General features: G+C 36.6%; 1 protein-coding gene and 1 long non-coding RNA gene across 3 annotated transcripts in view; one reads left to right on the top strand and one right to left on the bottom strand.

Annotated features, from left to right (window-relative positions):
- The window catches only part of LOC105422275 (uncharacterized), a 284,608-nt gene that overhangs the window by 263,832 nt on the left and 2,480 nt on the right, over positions 1-18,296 (top strand). For both annotated transcript variants that reach the window (XM_089076728.1, XM_089076729.1), the window contains exons 14-22: positions 15,259-15,703; positions 15,806-16,058; positions 16,358-16,433; positions 16,518-16,691; positions 16,776-17,147; positions 17,305-17,448; positions 17,548-17,761; positions 17,847-17,963; positions 18,055-18,258. In XM_089076728.1, coding sequence (XP_088932854.1) covers positions 15,259-15,703; positions 15,806-16,058; positions 16,358-16,433; positions 16,518-16,691; positions 16,776-17,147; positions 17,305-17,448; positions 17,548-17,761; positions 17,847-17,963; positions 18,055-18,258 — 1,999 coding nt within the window. The remainder of the gene's footprint in view (positions 1-15,258; positions 15,704-15,805; positions 16,059-16,357; positions 16,434-16,517; positions 16,692-16,775; positions 17,148-17,304; positions 17,449-17,547; positions 17,762-17,846; positions 17,964-18,054; positions 18,259-18,296) is intronic.
- Positions 8,599-11,939, bottom strand: LOC112552236 (uncharacterized). Its single transcript, XR_003096515.2, has 2 exons — positions 10,193-11,939; positions 8,599-9,854 (listed from the first exon to the last, which is right to left on the bottom strand). It is a non-coding gene; the product is annotated as an uncharacterized LOC112552236 (long non-coding RNA).

The following is an 18,296-nucleotide window of genomic DNA, read 5'->3' as shown; positions in this document are numbered from 1 at the left end:
CTGCGTGTTGCTGTTCTCAATCGCGTGCGCTATGTGGGCGATGTTATTACCTGCCGATTATCGGCAGCATGTCGATAATTAATGCGTGCACGGACTGAACCACATGTCAAGCAAGATGTCAGATGCCGATATTATAATATGTGGGACAATGGTTAAAAGATTTGTATTACTAAGGAGAGAGAAAAGCGTGAAGGCGGCAAATCACAGGAATTTATTCAAGTTAGTATATCTGTCATAAGCAGAGAAACGGAGGTGTATATTTAGATCAAGACTAGCTCGACTTGAATATTTTATATGAAATCTGCAAAACAGAAATGGAGTTGAAAGAGCAAGCATTAAATGGTTTTTCGATCTTGAGTGAAATCTCAAAGATATTGAAAGGTAAAAATCGATTATATAACTTTATTCTCAAGCAAGTAAACTAATTAGATTATTTGATAAAGATATAATATCACATAAATTTATGTGTGTATGTGTGTGTGTATATATATATATATATATATATATATATATATATATATATATGAGACTATTAATTTGTAAAAAAATATAGTTATTTTTGATCTTAGATTTAATTTAATCGATTAAATTATTTTTTTTAAAGCTGTATATATTAATATAACAGATTAATGTGCATAATTTTTAATTATATTTATGTAATTATTTATTATTACTATATGTAATGTAAATTATTTGAAACTTCTGTTTATTATTTTATTTTATTTATATGTTGTTATATGTTGCTTTGTGAACTATTTATAAGTAATATAAACATATGAGATAATTTTATGAAAATTTCATAAATATAATACAGATTATTAAAATTATTATATGAAATAACGCGATGTTACTGTAATTTTATGACATAGATAATTTATACAAGTTAACTATATTATATTATAGCAAAAAAAAAATTAAATACTATCGAGATGAAAATAGCTTAAAACGAAGTGATACAATTCATTGATGGTGAGTATCTTCCTGACTATGATAATTTTAACTATTTCTCCCGTAATATCCTGGTATTTAGCACAATAAAAAAATGTATTTTCTCTTGTGCAAACCAGGATGCGCTATGTGGACAGTACAAATGATTCTCGGTCATCAATCATTCTATTTTCCTACGTGCGAGGTATCTCTCATTTCGTACGATGCGTTTTCGCAGCGGCTGCATACCGTAATAAATGTACCTACTGCGAGTACACGACGCGTATTAGCGTGCGAGTCTATACTTATTTGCGTGACAAAGCGTGATAGTCAGACCGGCGTGTTCGCAATACATTTCGCCGTTAGCTATTATTCGTGTCGCATGAACGGCATATGAGCTGGGCATAGCGACGGACCCGGAGCTAAGGCCCCAATATCGGTATGCGAAGGCCTCCCGGAGTGATTCGTTTTCGAATATACCGTTAAGAGCCACGCCACTGCTGGTGGAAAAAAATATATACTCTCTGCTAGGCAGGAGAGTAATAATGTGACACGCGATGAGTCCCTTTCCCTTTCGAAATCGGCATCCACGTGTGTTTACGATGATACGCACTATTTGGCATGTCACGGGTAATTTGGCACTTCGGTGGAAGTTCATCAACCGACACAGGCAATCCAGACTGTAAGTAGATCCTTCTAATCTTTTAGAGAGCAGCGAGAAGAGAAAAAGTATTTCAATGTCTATTCGAAAAGATTAGAGATACAGATGAATACGATGACGAAGTAAATTGCATTAAGGCTAAAGACTCACGCTTCAGAGAAAGCGTAATTGGATATAAGAGTAACTGCTTCCTCTTTACGATCAGGAGGTAGATTGAGCTGGAAGTGAGTGGAAGCGGAACGACTTTTAATGTAAAATTCGAATCTCCCTCATCTCTCCCTTGCCTCTTAATTCGCTTTACCGAAGGCGCAAATTTAGAGCCGTCGTCTGATGGATGCGAGGTAATCGGTATACTTGAACTCTGTGTACACTCGGTGTGGATGCTTTTGATTTCGATACACAGGATAATCGTCCACCCACCGGACACAGGACACTCGGACCTAGAGAGCATTATCTATCCGAGGCTGGGAATTCCATGGGCGCGGTCATTGCGGCAGGACCTTTTTTACCTGATGGAACTCGTTAAATTGAGCTCCATCAGAGGTGGATTACAGGCTGCTTCGCGAGATAGACAATTAAGTCGGGGCGAGTTGATTGTATCCCACGCTCGTGCGCTATTCTTTCGCATTCTTTTTTTCCTCCGCGAACCGCCGGCAGATAGATCGCACCGTAATGCAATCAGCAGTCCGCGCACCGGTCCGCCCGAGTCACTGCATTCGTGATCAATTACATCAGAGATGTTTATGTAAACGTCAATACTCTCGCCTTGCGCCCTCAGCAACATCGTGTGAGCAGCTACTTTGATACTCGCGATTGAATAGACCGATTTACATTCGATCAAATTGGTCAAACAACCACAGACAGTTACGTTAATCGTAACTTATGCTAATCGTGATTTGCTCGCATCCTTTGATCTATAATTCAAGTGGCATATATAGAGAATGTCTTTCAAAGTTTTAAAACTTTATACAAATATTAAAATTCTTTCTCTTTTTTTTCAATAATAATTTTCAAATTATTTTAATTTGTAGTATATATATATATATATATATATATACATACATAAAAATATTTTATTAAAATTTTGAAATATAGTTTAAATAAAATTGAATATTATACAATCGAAATTCATCGCGATATTATTTATTAATTACATTTGTGAATTTTAAATAATATTGTGGACGAATACTTATTTATTTAAATGACACGAATATTTCGTATATTTTTCGCGACCCGCGAAAGAAATTAATCATTGTTTCTGTGAATTATTTAATCATGGCATTGGAGCGATCCAATCTGTTGATAGGATGTTCGCACATGGAAATTCATCATTTCCGATATAACTCTTATCATCGGATCTAACATATGTATTTACTGACGCGTAATAACGTATAAATATTCAATCACAACGTCGTCTTATATGCCATAGTCAGATAGAATCTTCAGTTAAGATACTCAATCTGTGGATCAAGATATCGTTGTTTTTTTAAAGAAGTTCGGATCTCGAGAGAGATTATCGGATCGAAAATGTATTGGCGCAAACTTCTTAAAGTTGGAAGTCATCAAAATTTCAATATTATAATTATTTTGACATGTAAATCTCATAACTTTATTTTTTAAATAAATAAAATTTTAAATAAAATTTACTTAAAATTAAAAAATACAATTTTGTAATAAAAATTTTCTAATTATAATTTTCTATTATTTAGTTTTTAATAAGATTTAATTTATTAAAATCTTTTAAATAGAAAAATTCTTTCTGAATTATTAACTTATTAATAATTCAACATTATTTTTATATCTCGATATGAGACAATCACTTCCTAGAAAATTTGGTTCGTCATATCTATGAGATCTTTGTGTTCCTAGAAAAGATGAGGTAGATTATACGTCTTGGCAATAATTACTGCACATTGTTAGTATATTAAAATGTCAATAATCGTTCACTTAGAAGTCCGCATAACGATCGACTATTAATCATCGCCGTATGGAATTATATAAGAAAGATCCCGCGAATAATCCCACGAATTTCATTACTACTATATGAAAGAACCTCGGTTGAACAATTTATAGCTTGTATATATGCATCACATGACGATGTGCGTAACATCGTCGAGTTATTAGAGCGCACGTATGCGTAAGACCCCATAGTTTGAAACCTTTTAAGCCGAGAAAAATAAACGTTTTACGGTCTAAGAATAACTGAGCGATGCATAGGATGTGCAAGTCACGTGCAACCAAAACGAATGCCGAGAGTCGTCGTCTTGTGGCTTGTAGGAAGTCTTTGTCGAAGGAAAAGAAATAAGGAACACTAAAAATGGAAATAAGTATATTATCTTGCAAAATTAACATAATTCTTTTAGCTATGATTTTGTCAGTTTGACTAATGACTGATTTATGGGATAAATGTCGTATCGAGAGTCTTGCAATGATCGTTATGGTGTTGCCTCGCATTCCTATATTGCATCATTAATCACAGGCTCGGTTGCAGCGCTTTTTTTTTTTTAGATACAAAACACGATATTTCTATCCGCTTGCGTCGACAAATCTCAAAGGCTGATATAATCGTATTGTCAGGTCAGAATTAAATAAGCGCAAGAAAACCTCGGCGGATTTATGATAAAGGACATGTTCATTTTTTATATTCAAAGAAACAAGTGTAAAGAAAAATTTACTGTTGCATAATTTAGATCGAACAAAATATAGTTGTTGACGCGTGGCGTTTATTTATCTACCTATGCTTTGCGCAGAGTCGAACATTTTACAAATTCCAATTCGATTAATGATATTCTTAGCCTAATTGTTAGATCACAAATTCTTGAAAGCATGTGTCTATTTTTTTGGTGTTTTTTTTACGAGCGATACGCAGCAGAAATTCCTCAGATTTTTTTCAAGAAATAGCATATTCATCTCTATTTTTTTTGTTACTACAATATGAATATAATGATACTGTAGTTCAATATTAAATATTTATTACAATACACAAATATACAAATTTTTAAATAGTTATGAAGAACTAAATATAATAAAAATCAATATAAAATAATTTGCACGTAATAATATAATATGTTTATATTTTATTTTGAAAAGAAAGAAAAAAAACGTATATTTTTATGCATTTAGGCCATTTATTTTTGTGTAGCATAATGATTTCGAATCGTTACCAGGTGTGATCACAATTCGTGATCGATGAAACTTGAGCGTACTACAAAGAGATTTTCGTATTATATTTTTCTGACGGTACAGAAGTTGTTATACCAATACATGTTTTATGCTTTTACTCTTTAACTGGAGCAGGTAACGTTGAATTAAACATCGGAAGAGGGAGGATACTTATGGCGAACTACAAAACAATAATTATAATGCACAGTTCCGCATATGCTTTCATGATTACTCGAATTATATTTGGTTGAATAGTTATTCGACGCTGCTTTCTCTCAATGTTACATTGAGATCGATGATTCTCTTCAAAGCAAACATGCAAACCTTTACACATTTTAATATTTTTATTAAATGTAATTATACTCCTCGTAATATAAAATAACCAAAAATAAATAAACGGAATTCATAAAATAAAAGCTAATGTAATAGCATAATATAATTTTCATTAATTTTTAAAAAATATAACTATGTCGATATACAACATATGAAAAAAACGTATGAATATTTTTTGTATACTATAAATAATTGGTTGATTATAAGTAAAATATATTGAAATTAATGCACAATAAAAATATAACGTAAGTTTTAGGATACTGTAATAATCTAAGAGGCGGTTTATAGAGACTATGGTCACCCTTCTTTCAATCTTCTTTTAATATTGTTATGTGAGCATATGACCCATCGATTGCAACAGCAATTCTCGCTTTTTATTCCACACAAGAATCATCTGACAGCTGTAAACTTTCGTGCTAAATGCGGACCTTGCCATATCGGCAAAGTTTTCGACAAGTTGACATTACTCCCCAGGCAATAAGAACGACAGATGCAAGAGTGTTTTATGTTCTATTGTGCTAACACGCTTTGTGGTAATATTTGTTTCGTCATGAATGCCGAACATTTTCCGGACCGTTAGATTAGTATTTGTTGCGGTTATCTCGAGTATATACTTAATAAAAATTTACTCAAACTGAGCAGACAATGATCTACTTCAAACTAAAAGTGTTATTTACTTTTAAATCAAAATTGAAATTGAAAATACGAAGTATTAAAGTATAAAAAATATTTCAATTATAATAATTTTATAAAGTTATTTATATTAATATTTGCAAATATTTATTGTTTTTCATCTATATCAAATATTTCATTTTCTGAATCATATATACTGCATATTTTTCGACATGTTTTTAGTTTTTTTTTAAATGTTATATCTCAATAAAATAAATCCAAGTTGTTTAACTATCACATGTTTTAAAATTTTTCTTCTTTTTCTTTGAAAAAGAAGAAAAATTGAGATCGCACTAGTAGTATTTGAAATATCATTCTTTTTTATCTTTTATTCTACGATTTTTTATTCTCTCTTTTACTATATTTTTTACTATATTTTTTAGTGTACATCGTGTTTAAAAAAAAAATATAACAATAGAATTTTACGAAATAACTGATATGGATTTCTATGCATTGTAATACATCTCTGTTATATTGAAGCTCTTTTTATGACGTGATGCCACGTAAATCGACCACAAAAGTCAAACATTCGTATGTTGTTTTGCGGTTCCTTCGCTTCAGAGTGCACGTAGGAAGTCCGTAAAGGTGTATGACTGAAAAACAACACCCCGTGTGCGTAGCGCATAAATAACGCGTCGCAGCTCAAGGATCGAGAATCGAGTAACCACTGAGGGTGCGTCCTCATCTTCTTCCTGCGTTCCGACCGCTTCTACCGATCATAAATCACTCTTTATATACGTTTCAACGCGAGATCGTGCTCTCGTAAAATCACTCTTTCCTCCACGTGGTTATCTCCGACAAAAAAATGTGACCGCGAGTGTGGTTGCAGCGCTAGACTTCTCACGATCCTCATTGATATCCTCCCGTCTCAGCCTGTGGTAAGATTTTGTTACAAAAGATAACCGTGAACACTAAACGACTTAATAAAAGTTTAACCATTGTTTGCGATTTGCAAAATATTTTTAATTTATAAAAATTGAAACTGTATATTCATTGCAGTCACATTCATGTAAAACGTCATTTATCTTTAATGTGCTTTAAAAATTTTGATTATTATCATTTAATATATTGAGATTTTCATAATAAATATAAAATATTAAATGTCTGTTTTGGTCTAGAAATTTTCTCGTTATCATGAATATACAATATCAAATTATCTAATGTGATTCATATAATATGGCTCACATGTATCAAAGGACGCGATTACGTTTCACGAAATCCATTTCCAGATCACATTACTCAGTTACGTGCGCGAACTACGTCGTATACAACAAGATCTGTAATAAGATCATTTCGAGCAAAATCACCAAAGAGATCTTGGAATTCGACCTTCTCACAAATGATTCACGTGCATATTTCTCGCGCGCACATGCATCTATGTGGCAATAAGGATCACGGCTGTTCAATAAAATGACCAATAAAAATCGTGGCTGAAAATTGAGAAGCACATGAAATGAAGTATAGATCGGATCAATCGATCATGCTCAGAGCTTATCGACCTCGATCTGATTCGGTTCGATCTTTTCTCACACTTTATAGTTTCTCCATGCGTATCTTCCTGTTGATCAAAATAACCTTCAGGAACTCCAGCGAAATGAATGATTTCCGAGAACGGAATATAATGCCATAAAACGTATTCAGAGATGTGGATTACGAGTGGGAAACTGTGTCTTTAATGGACTTTAATAAGTTTATCTAATAAATGTAATTTTGCATGTAATTAATACGAGCGATTGAAACTAAAAGAATTATAAATTCGTTTCATCCATTTCCTGAATTTTATTTTTCTAGCTCACAAGAAATTGACGATTTTCCCACCGAGAGAGTTTTTTTAATAATTACACGATGTTTCTGGCTTTAACTACGAGCATTACCGACGCGGTAATTCCACGTCATAAACAACTTTATGAAAACGCAGCGAATTAATGTTTGCGATTGAAATTATAACTTACGCGACTACTCGCCTCTTGACGAGGCGCCACGAATAAAATATGAGAGACCATTTACATGACCCCCCTCAACCTAACGACTGCGTTTTATGATGAACGCAGGTTTCGCGTTTTCTGCGTCGGTTGAAAAGGACCGCGTGATCCCTCTTCTCCGTACGATATTTTCCGTGATGAAGCCACGACTTCATTAAAATATCCTCCGTCGTAAAAGATCCGTCGGGTGCAGGAGGTAAAATCTCGCGACGATTAAGGCAAGCGCGATCCACGTCGACGGGAGAGATGGAAATAGAGAGAGAGAGAGAGCTCGCGTGGCGACGAACGCAGATGAGACTTAGTCGAGAGAGGTACGACCTTTACTGCCGCGGAATGCAACGTCTCGGGACACTTGGGCCAGTGGCTTCGTGGTTACAGCGATTTCACATGCGGCCGGTACCAGTTTTCATCGCGAATACCTGCATTTCTGCGGCTAATCGCGCGGCGCGCGCTCGAAAAGGCAGGAAGAGGAGAAGTGAAAGTGATCGGGCGCGGGAGGGAAAGTAATAAAAGTACTCTTGAACTTTGCGAATAACGCGATTGGTGTCGAAACCCTCCGACCGAGGCGAATGGCGTACTTAAGCGCGCCATTGCGTATACAAAGCGATTCACAAAGAAACGATGCACGTGTCTCTTCGTGTGTATGACGTGAATGAAGCACGCCTTCGATAAATATTATCGTATCGCAACAGCTTATGCGGTTATATCACATATAATTGCCACTTTTTATATCCTGATGCTTTTTGATTGACAAAGACAGTTTTTCATGTCTTTGTATTTCATGCAATTAAGTAATTAAATATTATAAGAAAATATTATAAATATTAAATATTATAAGAAAAAATGTTGTCAACGAAAGAATGGCTTTTATATTGTATAATATTTCTAACGAGGAAACTTACACGGGTGCATTATAAGCTATTATAAAATGACGAGATTGTATGCAATGATGTACTTTCTCTGTCTTTAAATGTCAGACTTAGATATGCCGTGTTATTATATTTTATTGCATAAATATATACGTCATGCAATCGACAGCGAAATAATGATCTGCTATTATGTGAAATACTTTGTATACCAAATCGTTACGTATATTTGTTTTTCTAATTAATTAATATTACTTTATTAATCATTTTTACCCACAAATTGTTGTAAATTAATACGTATGTTTACCTGTGATTACTTTGTTTTTTATCAATGGAAAAGTACCTCTGTGTATATTAACTTTCCTCTCCTCGATGTATTTTCTATGATAATTTTCCTTATACAATTGAGAGATTTTTAATGTTATGCGTCATTAATTGCAACGTAAATGGAGGGGAGATAAATTTAATGTCTCAATGGAAGGTCAACGAACATTGCCTCTGTGATTATTCTGTTTGCGATCACGATTTTTGCTATTTTTTTATTTTTTTTTTTTTTAGAAAGATAAGTAAGGTTTCGCTATAGCACAAGCATTTATTACAATAATTTTAACGCAAAGTCCCGTCTGATCTTTTAGTCAGGCGAATATATCTGCGGTCGTGAAAATAATCGCATTGGCGAATTAATTAGCATGTCAGAGATGCAATTAAATCTTTATATACTATCACTAGTCTTCTTGTCACTTCATGAATATTCAATGATCTTTTGACTCCATTCTCCTCAGGTCCGTTTATTTAACTTATCTGCCGCCGATCATAAATCGAGTCAAATGGGACAAAGCGCAGTGTCCATGGATCCTCGCGAATAAGATGATGCATCTCAAGACCGCATGTGCGCCATAACGTCCCGCGTAACTCTACCTTTTATGTAGCATGCAAGTAGGATTGCAGTAGGAGAAAGTATCGTGACGGGTGATTTGTTGCCGCTGGAACTGGCGTTGGAGCCATCCTTGAATACAAAGAACGAAATCTATCTGGCTATCCTTGTTGAAAATGAGAAGTTGTTGCATCGTCACCATCCGAAATTTGCATCCGGAATTGAATCGCGCGGGAAAGGAAGCCGGAAGCATAACTTTCGAAAATGCATTTCGAGTTCTAGGCATACATTTTCCATCATGAAGAACCTCGTGATTTATCGCAATGAAAGTTTCAGTCATAAATATTCAATGACGTGCGCATATGAACGAGTTACACCTGTAATTTACAAAATTATTACAATGATTTCGGGAATCTACGGTTTCTCATTCTGAGGATCGAAGAAGAGTTTCGCATATTTGCAAGAACATGATTCTTCAATAAAATCGTCTTTATTTTTTTGCAACATGTACTGCATCTATATTTGTATCTATAATCGAAAGCTTTTATAATAGTGTTTATTTCATAATAAATTACGTTTTCTACATCATTAAATTATTTTTTTCTTTTTTTTCTATAATTATATTATGGAATTTGGAGCGTCTCTTTTATATGTCATATGCAACACTTAAAAATTCTATCGCGAATATGCGAACAAAGGTATTATTATCGCTTACTATGTTGTTTTGCTAAAAACGTCAGATTTGATGAGTTGTTCGTTTTTTTTTGTATGACATTCCGTGTTGTCAGCAACCTGTTGTAACGATGAGCAATCAGTGTACGATGATCTGTTTAACCGCATCAACGGAAAAGTTTCCCACCAATTATTTACGATCTTGAAAAGAGCCGGTTAAACTGGGAAAACCGTTCGACAGTTGACTGATCGTCAGTTAATGTCCGTGTTTTCTAATGGCATCGTCTTGTCGTTCGTTAAACACTCAGGAAAATGTTGTAAGTACCGGTTGAACAACCAGTATAAACTACGAGTCGAGAAATATGCTTGACATAAAAGCCCGTCCATAGCTAATGATAACGTATGATTACCTTAACGGTTAATTATCGTTGTTTAATGGAGCACGTAAAGACTAATAGAGGAGGAAGATAAAGAATCGCTTTGGAAGTCCATCGCAATGTACGATAACAATTGAATAATATCGCAACCACGTGTCTTACGTCATTTTTATTTCTTACTGCATAGTATTAATAGAATCTAACAGTGGATGGCAGAAGGAGAGATCAATTTAAATCGACGCAGTCGATTTGCTGATGGCACGCCGGCGTCGCAAATGGAACATCGCATATGTTATCAAAAGAAATTGCTCTAACTCGTGCAGTTATGCATTTTGCAAGCTACATTATATTGTTCAATCAAACGTTTCAAGCATTTAAAGGATGCCTTTACTAACTTCCCCTCGGATAAATCGTTTAATTAAATTTGATTTCGAAATTTAAATACGCTCGAAATTATTAATATACATATTTGTCATACGCGCGTGTAAGTGATCATACTGTTGGCCAAACATTTGTAACTGGTCGATTGCAAACAGGTCGAGTTTGCAGCAGGAACAAATAACTCACGGCGCGCTTGAATCACAAGGTGAAATTCAACTTGTTAGCATACCATCGCCGCACAAAACCCGACACATATGGCCGATTATATCGGACCTCATAAGACTATCGTGATCAAACAAAATGTGAGTCATTGTACTCATATAGCTGCGTCCATAATGCTCATCTATAATTAATTACGCTGCGGGATACTAAGCGCTTGACTTGCATTTTTGCCGCTCTCCGCGGCCTCTGCTCCCGTTTTCTTCCATCATTTCTTTTCTTTTTTGCATATCTCTCTGCATCTATTCGCGTTCGCGTTACGCCGAAATACACAATCGCAGACGATAGTAGAAAATCGCGCACATTAATAGTATAATTATTTCCAGTCGTCGATCGTGAAGACACAAATCGCGATCTTCGCGCTTGCGAAAGATTGCGGATATCCTGATCGGAGAGGCGTTGTTAATTAAGCACTTTCATGAGTCTCTTATCTCGAAGTGATATGTCGAATCCTTCCAGACACTGAGAGTAACTTTTGTTTTGTAGAGTAGGATTTGGCGGACATGGATACGTAGATAGTGCGCTGCCGTAATTAGAAAGTATAATCGGTGCCGGTATGTTCAGCATTGCCAAGGGTCTTTGTCCGTGTACTTACGAACTTCCTTGATATTAATTGACAATCTATTATGATAATCAACGATACGTGTCAATTAATGGACGCGCGGCCGTTCGCAAGCAAGGCACGAATACCACATATTCGCGAGAGGTTGGTCACGTTTTAGCTAATTCAGTTTCACGCTCCAACAATTATCTGGCTCCGAGAGACGCCTTTCTACATTCCGCCGTAATAATCACGAGAATAACGTAGCACTAGCTGCGTTATTCGTATCTACTAATTTCACATTACAATAATTACTGCGGATATGTAAAATAAAATTTCGAGCATAACTTACATTTAATAACCGATGATCTCGATGCATATCAAATTGGATGTTCATAATTTTAAATTGTCCGTTTTTTTTGTCATTCGTAATACGGAGATTCATGTCATTTAAACGAAATTATCGTAATTTATCACGCTTGATCATTTAGTTACATCCAATATGCAATTACGTGAAAAATTATACAGTTTAAATAACCATGTCAGAAGACTTGTTTTTATAATATATATAATATATATGTATACATGTTTCTACTATTTCACGGTACTATTTACTCAGTGATACTTTAAATGTAAGTACAGCGAAACAATTATTTTTACGATGATTTAGGATTTGCGCTGGTCTAGATGTGCGCGTCATAATGAGGGCGCAACAATAAATTAACAAGTCGTTGGCAGACTTTCATAAAAATGCGGGTTGATTTTCTCGTATCGGTAAACAATTAATGAGCTACGCAAAGAAAACTACTTGGAAAACGGAAATAGGAAATACGATATATGTATATGTGGACTTTTAAAATATCGCGAGATAATGGCTGTTGGGTACATGAAATTTAATAACCACCCCTATGCACGCGCATCTACAATACGTGAATGGGTCGCACGCCTACTGGGAAAGGATTATATCCTACATCGAGACGGTCCCTCTGATTAAACGATTCGAGGAGAAAGAGAAAAAAGAGGGAGAGATATACACGACCCTTGAAGCAATATTTCACGTGCTCTACAAACCGTTTATAATCATGAAGATGGACCGAGCGCAAATCGATCTGTTTCGATAGAAGATTCAATATCCTGATTGGAAAGTGCGCGAAACGTACAGAGATCAAAAGACATCGTAGACACGAGCGTGAATGTTGATTTACGATTTTAATCGGCGATTACTTTGCGGAATCCGGTTTGCAACGGTGCTCGTAATTACATTACATTGACGTGTCTCGAGAAAATTGTGTACTGATTTGTGTACTGATGATTTCAGTACTAAGGATGAATTTGATAAAACTTAAAAAACTTTTTCCAAGAAAATGATTTTTAAAATATACTATACCTGATAAAATATACTATACCTGATTATTGCACGAAAAATAATATAATAATATTAGAAAAACCACAATGATATAAATAATAAATAAAAAATAACAAATATGTAAATAGTATATCACACAAAAAATAATATAATGAAATTGAAAAGGTCTTAATAATATGAATAATGGAAATTATGTAATATAAATGATGTTAGAGAAATTCATGTGTTTGCATTACAAATGAAAATAAGAAAACGAGTTACATCACGTTATGCACAACACTTTGAAAGCTAAAATACATTTCTCTAAGGTAAGGTAATGCGATAAATTAACTGAATGATATCTGTCATTCTAAGCGAACTGACGCGAGATTATGTATGTAATGCTAGCGTGCTATTCAGTATTTAAGAGTGCTACCAGCGTGAAAAATGTTGCACGTGCGCATAATTCTCTCACGAGTCTCATGCATCAATATGAGGCGGAGAGAAAATGCTTCCGATAATTCGAGATTCTTAGGGGAGTCAGCCACGTGCATGCGTACGTGAGCGAACGCCATCAGGGTGAACGAAGATCATTTCACGTAGCGCGTGTTGCGTGTGTTCAATGATCGATCGTAAAAAAGGCACACAGTCGTATCACGTAATTATATACCCAAGGACGCAATTTGATGTGTAAATTTATGAGATGTATTATATTACATATAATACAAAATTTACCGCCGAATTAACAAGTAATGTCGGATTCTTTAAGAAACTAATATATGATTATTTTTGAAGATTAATTATGTGTATTCGTCGCAGTAAATCTAGCCTTAATGAGCAAATTTTCTTTATGCCAAAAACACGAAAGAATTTCTTGAGAAATTAACGAAATAAGAAACATTTTAATTTTTTTAGCTAAATCTTAAATTAATGAATCTTATTAATATATGAATATCATTGTTAAATGAAACATTTAGAAATTCTAACAAAGTGATTTGTTTCAATCACATTTGCAGTTTGCTATTTGTAGTGAGAAGCGTTGCGTAATAGAGTGCAGTAAATACGGTAGTAAAACGTAATAAAACTTTTAATGGCTCATGCGACTCTATCTCCAGGTCATCCATATTCGAACCCCGTGCGTTTCTTCTCTTTGCTCACGACATCAGTATGGCAACGCATCTAAAGCGCTTACGTGCCGCACACTTTCTACTTACGATATTAAAGTGTCTCACGGCGCTGCGGGAGACGTGATATTTTATCGGGGTTGCAACGTGACGCGTATCATGTGCCGACTGACGTTACGTGCAAAATGCTTTCTTCCTTCTGACAGAAGTCTCCCCGAGCGTGCCCCGAACGTCCGCAATCTCCGTCCCGCGCGTCTTCGATCGCATATTAATGCGTTATTATGTATACCTAATAAGTAAACCGCCTGAAGAAACTTTGAGTTGCGGTCAACTTATCACGGGCGCGTTATATCGTCGTCGATATTGCGCGTAACCGTGGAACGTGGAACGCGTACGATTCCTCTTATCCGCGACGGCGATATTCCCGATTGCATATTGCAATCTCGAGCGATCGTGGGACGAGATACGAGAGCGTCTTTCGTCACGGACACTCGATCGAAGATCCGAGTCCGTGCTCCAGGATGCAGCCGAGCCGTATCTAAGTGGATTTCACGCTTCGCACGAATGCGAGAGTACGTGTATCATCGCGGGTACGGGATGCGATACGCCGGCGGGACAAGCGGGATTTTCTGTGTAAACGCGTGTGTTATTCATCCGAAGCGAGTTGACGGTGTTGTACGGTGGCGGCTGTACCGGACCCCATGGCTTATCGCGACATTATTTACCCCCATATGTCGATTTATGGCCCCTCCATTAGGGACGGGTCCGCCAGGCACCGCGGGAGATCTGCAACTGCAACGATGCCAAGCGGGGCCGGGATATCGTTTCATCGGGAGACGGGAGAATCTTGTCCTTTATCATGCCCTTCGTTATGAGTTGGTAGATGAAATATTCGTCTGACTTCCGTTCATTCGGTCTCGCATTCATCGCGAAGTTCTAAATGAAATTCTAGATGAAGTTCCAAATGGAATTCTCTCCAGAGCTAATGAGCAACACGCGGCGCAAAATACGACGACGACGCATCGGATCTCGCCGATTTAATATTTCGCGCTCGGATTACAATCGGAACGCTTGCACGGAATGTATTTGTCATTTTGATTTGTGTTCCTCTTTGTGTTACAGATACACCTGGATAAGGGAAGCGACCTTGCCGAGGCGGCGAGCGCGAGCGGACTTCGTGAGCTCGCGAGATCCTTGAAGCAGCATTTGCGAGGATTCGGCTCCCGCTTGGAGGACAGACGGGAATATCTGGAGGACACGTCGAGATGTTGTCTCCTGCAGGATCGCGCCTACGAGTGGGCGCAGGAGGCTCGCCTGGCGAGCGAGAGAAGATCCCAGCAATTCTTGATGGCGAGGCCGCCTCTACCGCCCGAACATTTTACCGAGATGATGACCTTAGCGGAGAAGCTCGGTAACGAAGTCCTTCTGGAACAATGTCGTATCGCTCGAAACAAGTGCGCGGAAGCCCTCGAAATCGCCAGGACCACGTCCGCTCCGGGAAGTCCCGGAAGAAGAAGATCCTTCGCTGCTTCCGAATCGACTTCCTGGGATGATACCTTGGCCAAAAGTAAGCTTTCTTCTTCTTCTTCTTCTTCTTCTTCTTCTTCTCTTTTTTATGATCTTATCGTAAGAACAATATCCACAAATTGGGATTACACACGTTCGACAGGAACGTCCTGGGATGATAGTGACAGCAGTGCATCTTATGCTTGTCCGATGGAAAGTGTCGGATCAGCTGGTAGCGGTGGTCGACCGGTCTTGGATAATATTGCTGAACTTCGAGAGAGTGCCGAGCAACTTCTGGACTGCTCACCCCCGCGTACACCTCCACGAAGTCCAGCACCACGAAGGCTGGTTAAACCGCCAGTGAATTCGCATCTTCATAGATCAGCTAGCATCGCGCCAGGAATGAAGGCAAAAAAGTACGACGACACGCTTGTACATTTTTAATATCCATTTTTTTGTCAGTTCTCGAAAGGTCGAATCGTAAATCGAAAATTTTTAAGAGAGTAAAAAATTGATCAAAATCATAAAAAAATCAAGCAATATTTTATATTGTAAATAGAACGATGAAGTCATTAATGTTCTAGGCGTGACATTTTATTGCTATGTCATGGTTATTTTAATAGCGACCCATTGTTTCACCCGTAATTTCCGTTATGACATCGTACCGATTGTTATACCGATCGTAATGTCGTTAACGAAGAATTTCACCTTGCAGAACAATACTGCTCATAATGAGGGAGATGATACAGACTGAACGAGACTACGTAAAGTCCCTCGAGTACATAATAGAGGTAATTATTACGTATACATTAAAGTTTATTCTCTATAATTTTATTATATTTATCGCTGAGTGTAATATGTGTAAACTTTCTTAGAATTATATCCCGGAACTCGTGCGGGAAGACATTCCGCAGGCTCTCAGAGGACAGAGAAACGTCATTTTCGGAAATGTTGAGAAGATATATGAATTTCATAGTCAACACTTTCTACGCGAATTGGAACAGTGCGAACAATCGCCTATGCTAGTGGGACAATGCTTCCTCCGACATGTAAGTATAATTAAATCAGAGTTCTTGATAATTTATTCAAGACATAAAAGAAATAAGTTGTCCCGTGAAAATAATTTCTTACAGGAGAAGAAATTTTATCTTTACGCCTTGTACAATAAGAATAAACCAAATTCGGATTCGTTGATGGCGGAATACGGCACGAACTTCTTCAAACAGAAACAATTAGAGTTGGGGGATAAAATGGACTTAGCTAGTTATTTGCTAAAGCCGGTTCAGCGAATGGGAAAATATGCTTTGCTACTTCAGCAGCTGGTCAAAGCCGGCACGGATTTATCCGAACAGTTGTCTGGTAAAGAGGAGAAAGATGAAAAGGAAGATAGTATGAAACCGATGGTAGAAGGCGAAGCTGATTTGAGGGCTGCCGAGCAGATGGTGCGATTTCAACTTCGACATGGTAATGATCTTTTGGCGATGGATTCGCTTCGCGATTGTGATGTAAGTTTCGTTCTAATGTGTGTTATGCTTATGATATAATAAAAAAATTAATAACGTTTATTTCAATAAAAGTAGAGATTATACATATCAGTAATAATTATGGAATTATATACAAATACATATTCTATAACATAAAAGATGTAACATTATTTTGTAGGTAAATGTAAAAGAACAAGGCAGGCTATTACGGCAAAACGAGTTTTTGGTCTGGCAAGGAAAAGGCAAGAAATGTTTACGTCAAGTCTTCCTGTTTGAAGATCTTATACTTTTCAGTAAGGCAAGAAGATTCCCTGATAGAAAGGTAAGATTTTCTGTAGTTGATCCGCACATGTTATGTATGTTTTAATGTTTCTTCTTGTTTCTATTTTATATCGTTATTTATATATATGCCTTTTTTCAGAACCTTGATATTTATATCTATAAACATAGCATTAAAACGACAGATATCGGCTTGACTGCTGTTATCGCAGACTCGCCTACAAAATTCGAGATCTGGTTTCGCAAGAGAAAACCAGGCGATACATATACATTGCAATGCGCGAGTGAAGATATCAAGAAAGCCTGGACTGAAGAACTTAGCAACCTCCTGTGGAAGCAGGCGCTTCGAAACAGAGGTGATTTGTCACTTTCGCTTTATTTATTTAAAAGTATTTATTTATCGAAAACACGAATTACTATCGATAATGTTTGACTTTCTAGAAGTGCGCCTGGCGGAGATGTCGAGCATGGGCATTGGGAATAAACCGTGTTTAGATATAAGGCCTAGTGCGGATCAGATTAACGATCGCTCTATCAGTGTGGCTCAACTCTCTAAGAGTAAGTACAGTTGATGAATTTTTAAGAATAATTAATTTGTTTATAATGTTAATCTCGAATATTGAGATGAAAATATAAATTTTCTCTATAGCACCCAGATTTAGAAACTCTATAGCGGTGTCAATGACGGAGGATTCCAGCCGCTGCAGCAGAAGACCGCATAGCGTAATTTCCGTTAGTTCGTCCTCGAGCAGCGGTGGAAGCAGCGGTCCTCCCACAACGCTTAATCTTGGATTAGACACAAGTCCACGACCACATCATCGTAGTACTACATTGAACAGCCAGTGCAGCGTTGGTGAGTATTATGCTTTATAGTATCAGTGATCTTTTAAA

This window comes from Pogonomyrmex barbatus, unplaced genomic scaffold (assembly GCF_055798465.1).
Source record: "Pogonomyrmex barbatus isolate J1 unplaced genomic scaffold, ASM5579846v1 scaffold2, whole genome shotgun sequence".
Classification (NCBI taxonomy): Eukaryota; Metazoa; Arthropoda; class Insecta; order Hymenoptera; family Formicidae; genus Pogonomyrmex; species Pogonomyrmex barbatus.
Note: the sequence above shows the minus strand (reverse complement) of the source record. Positions and strands in the feature narration are given on the sequence as shown.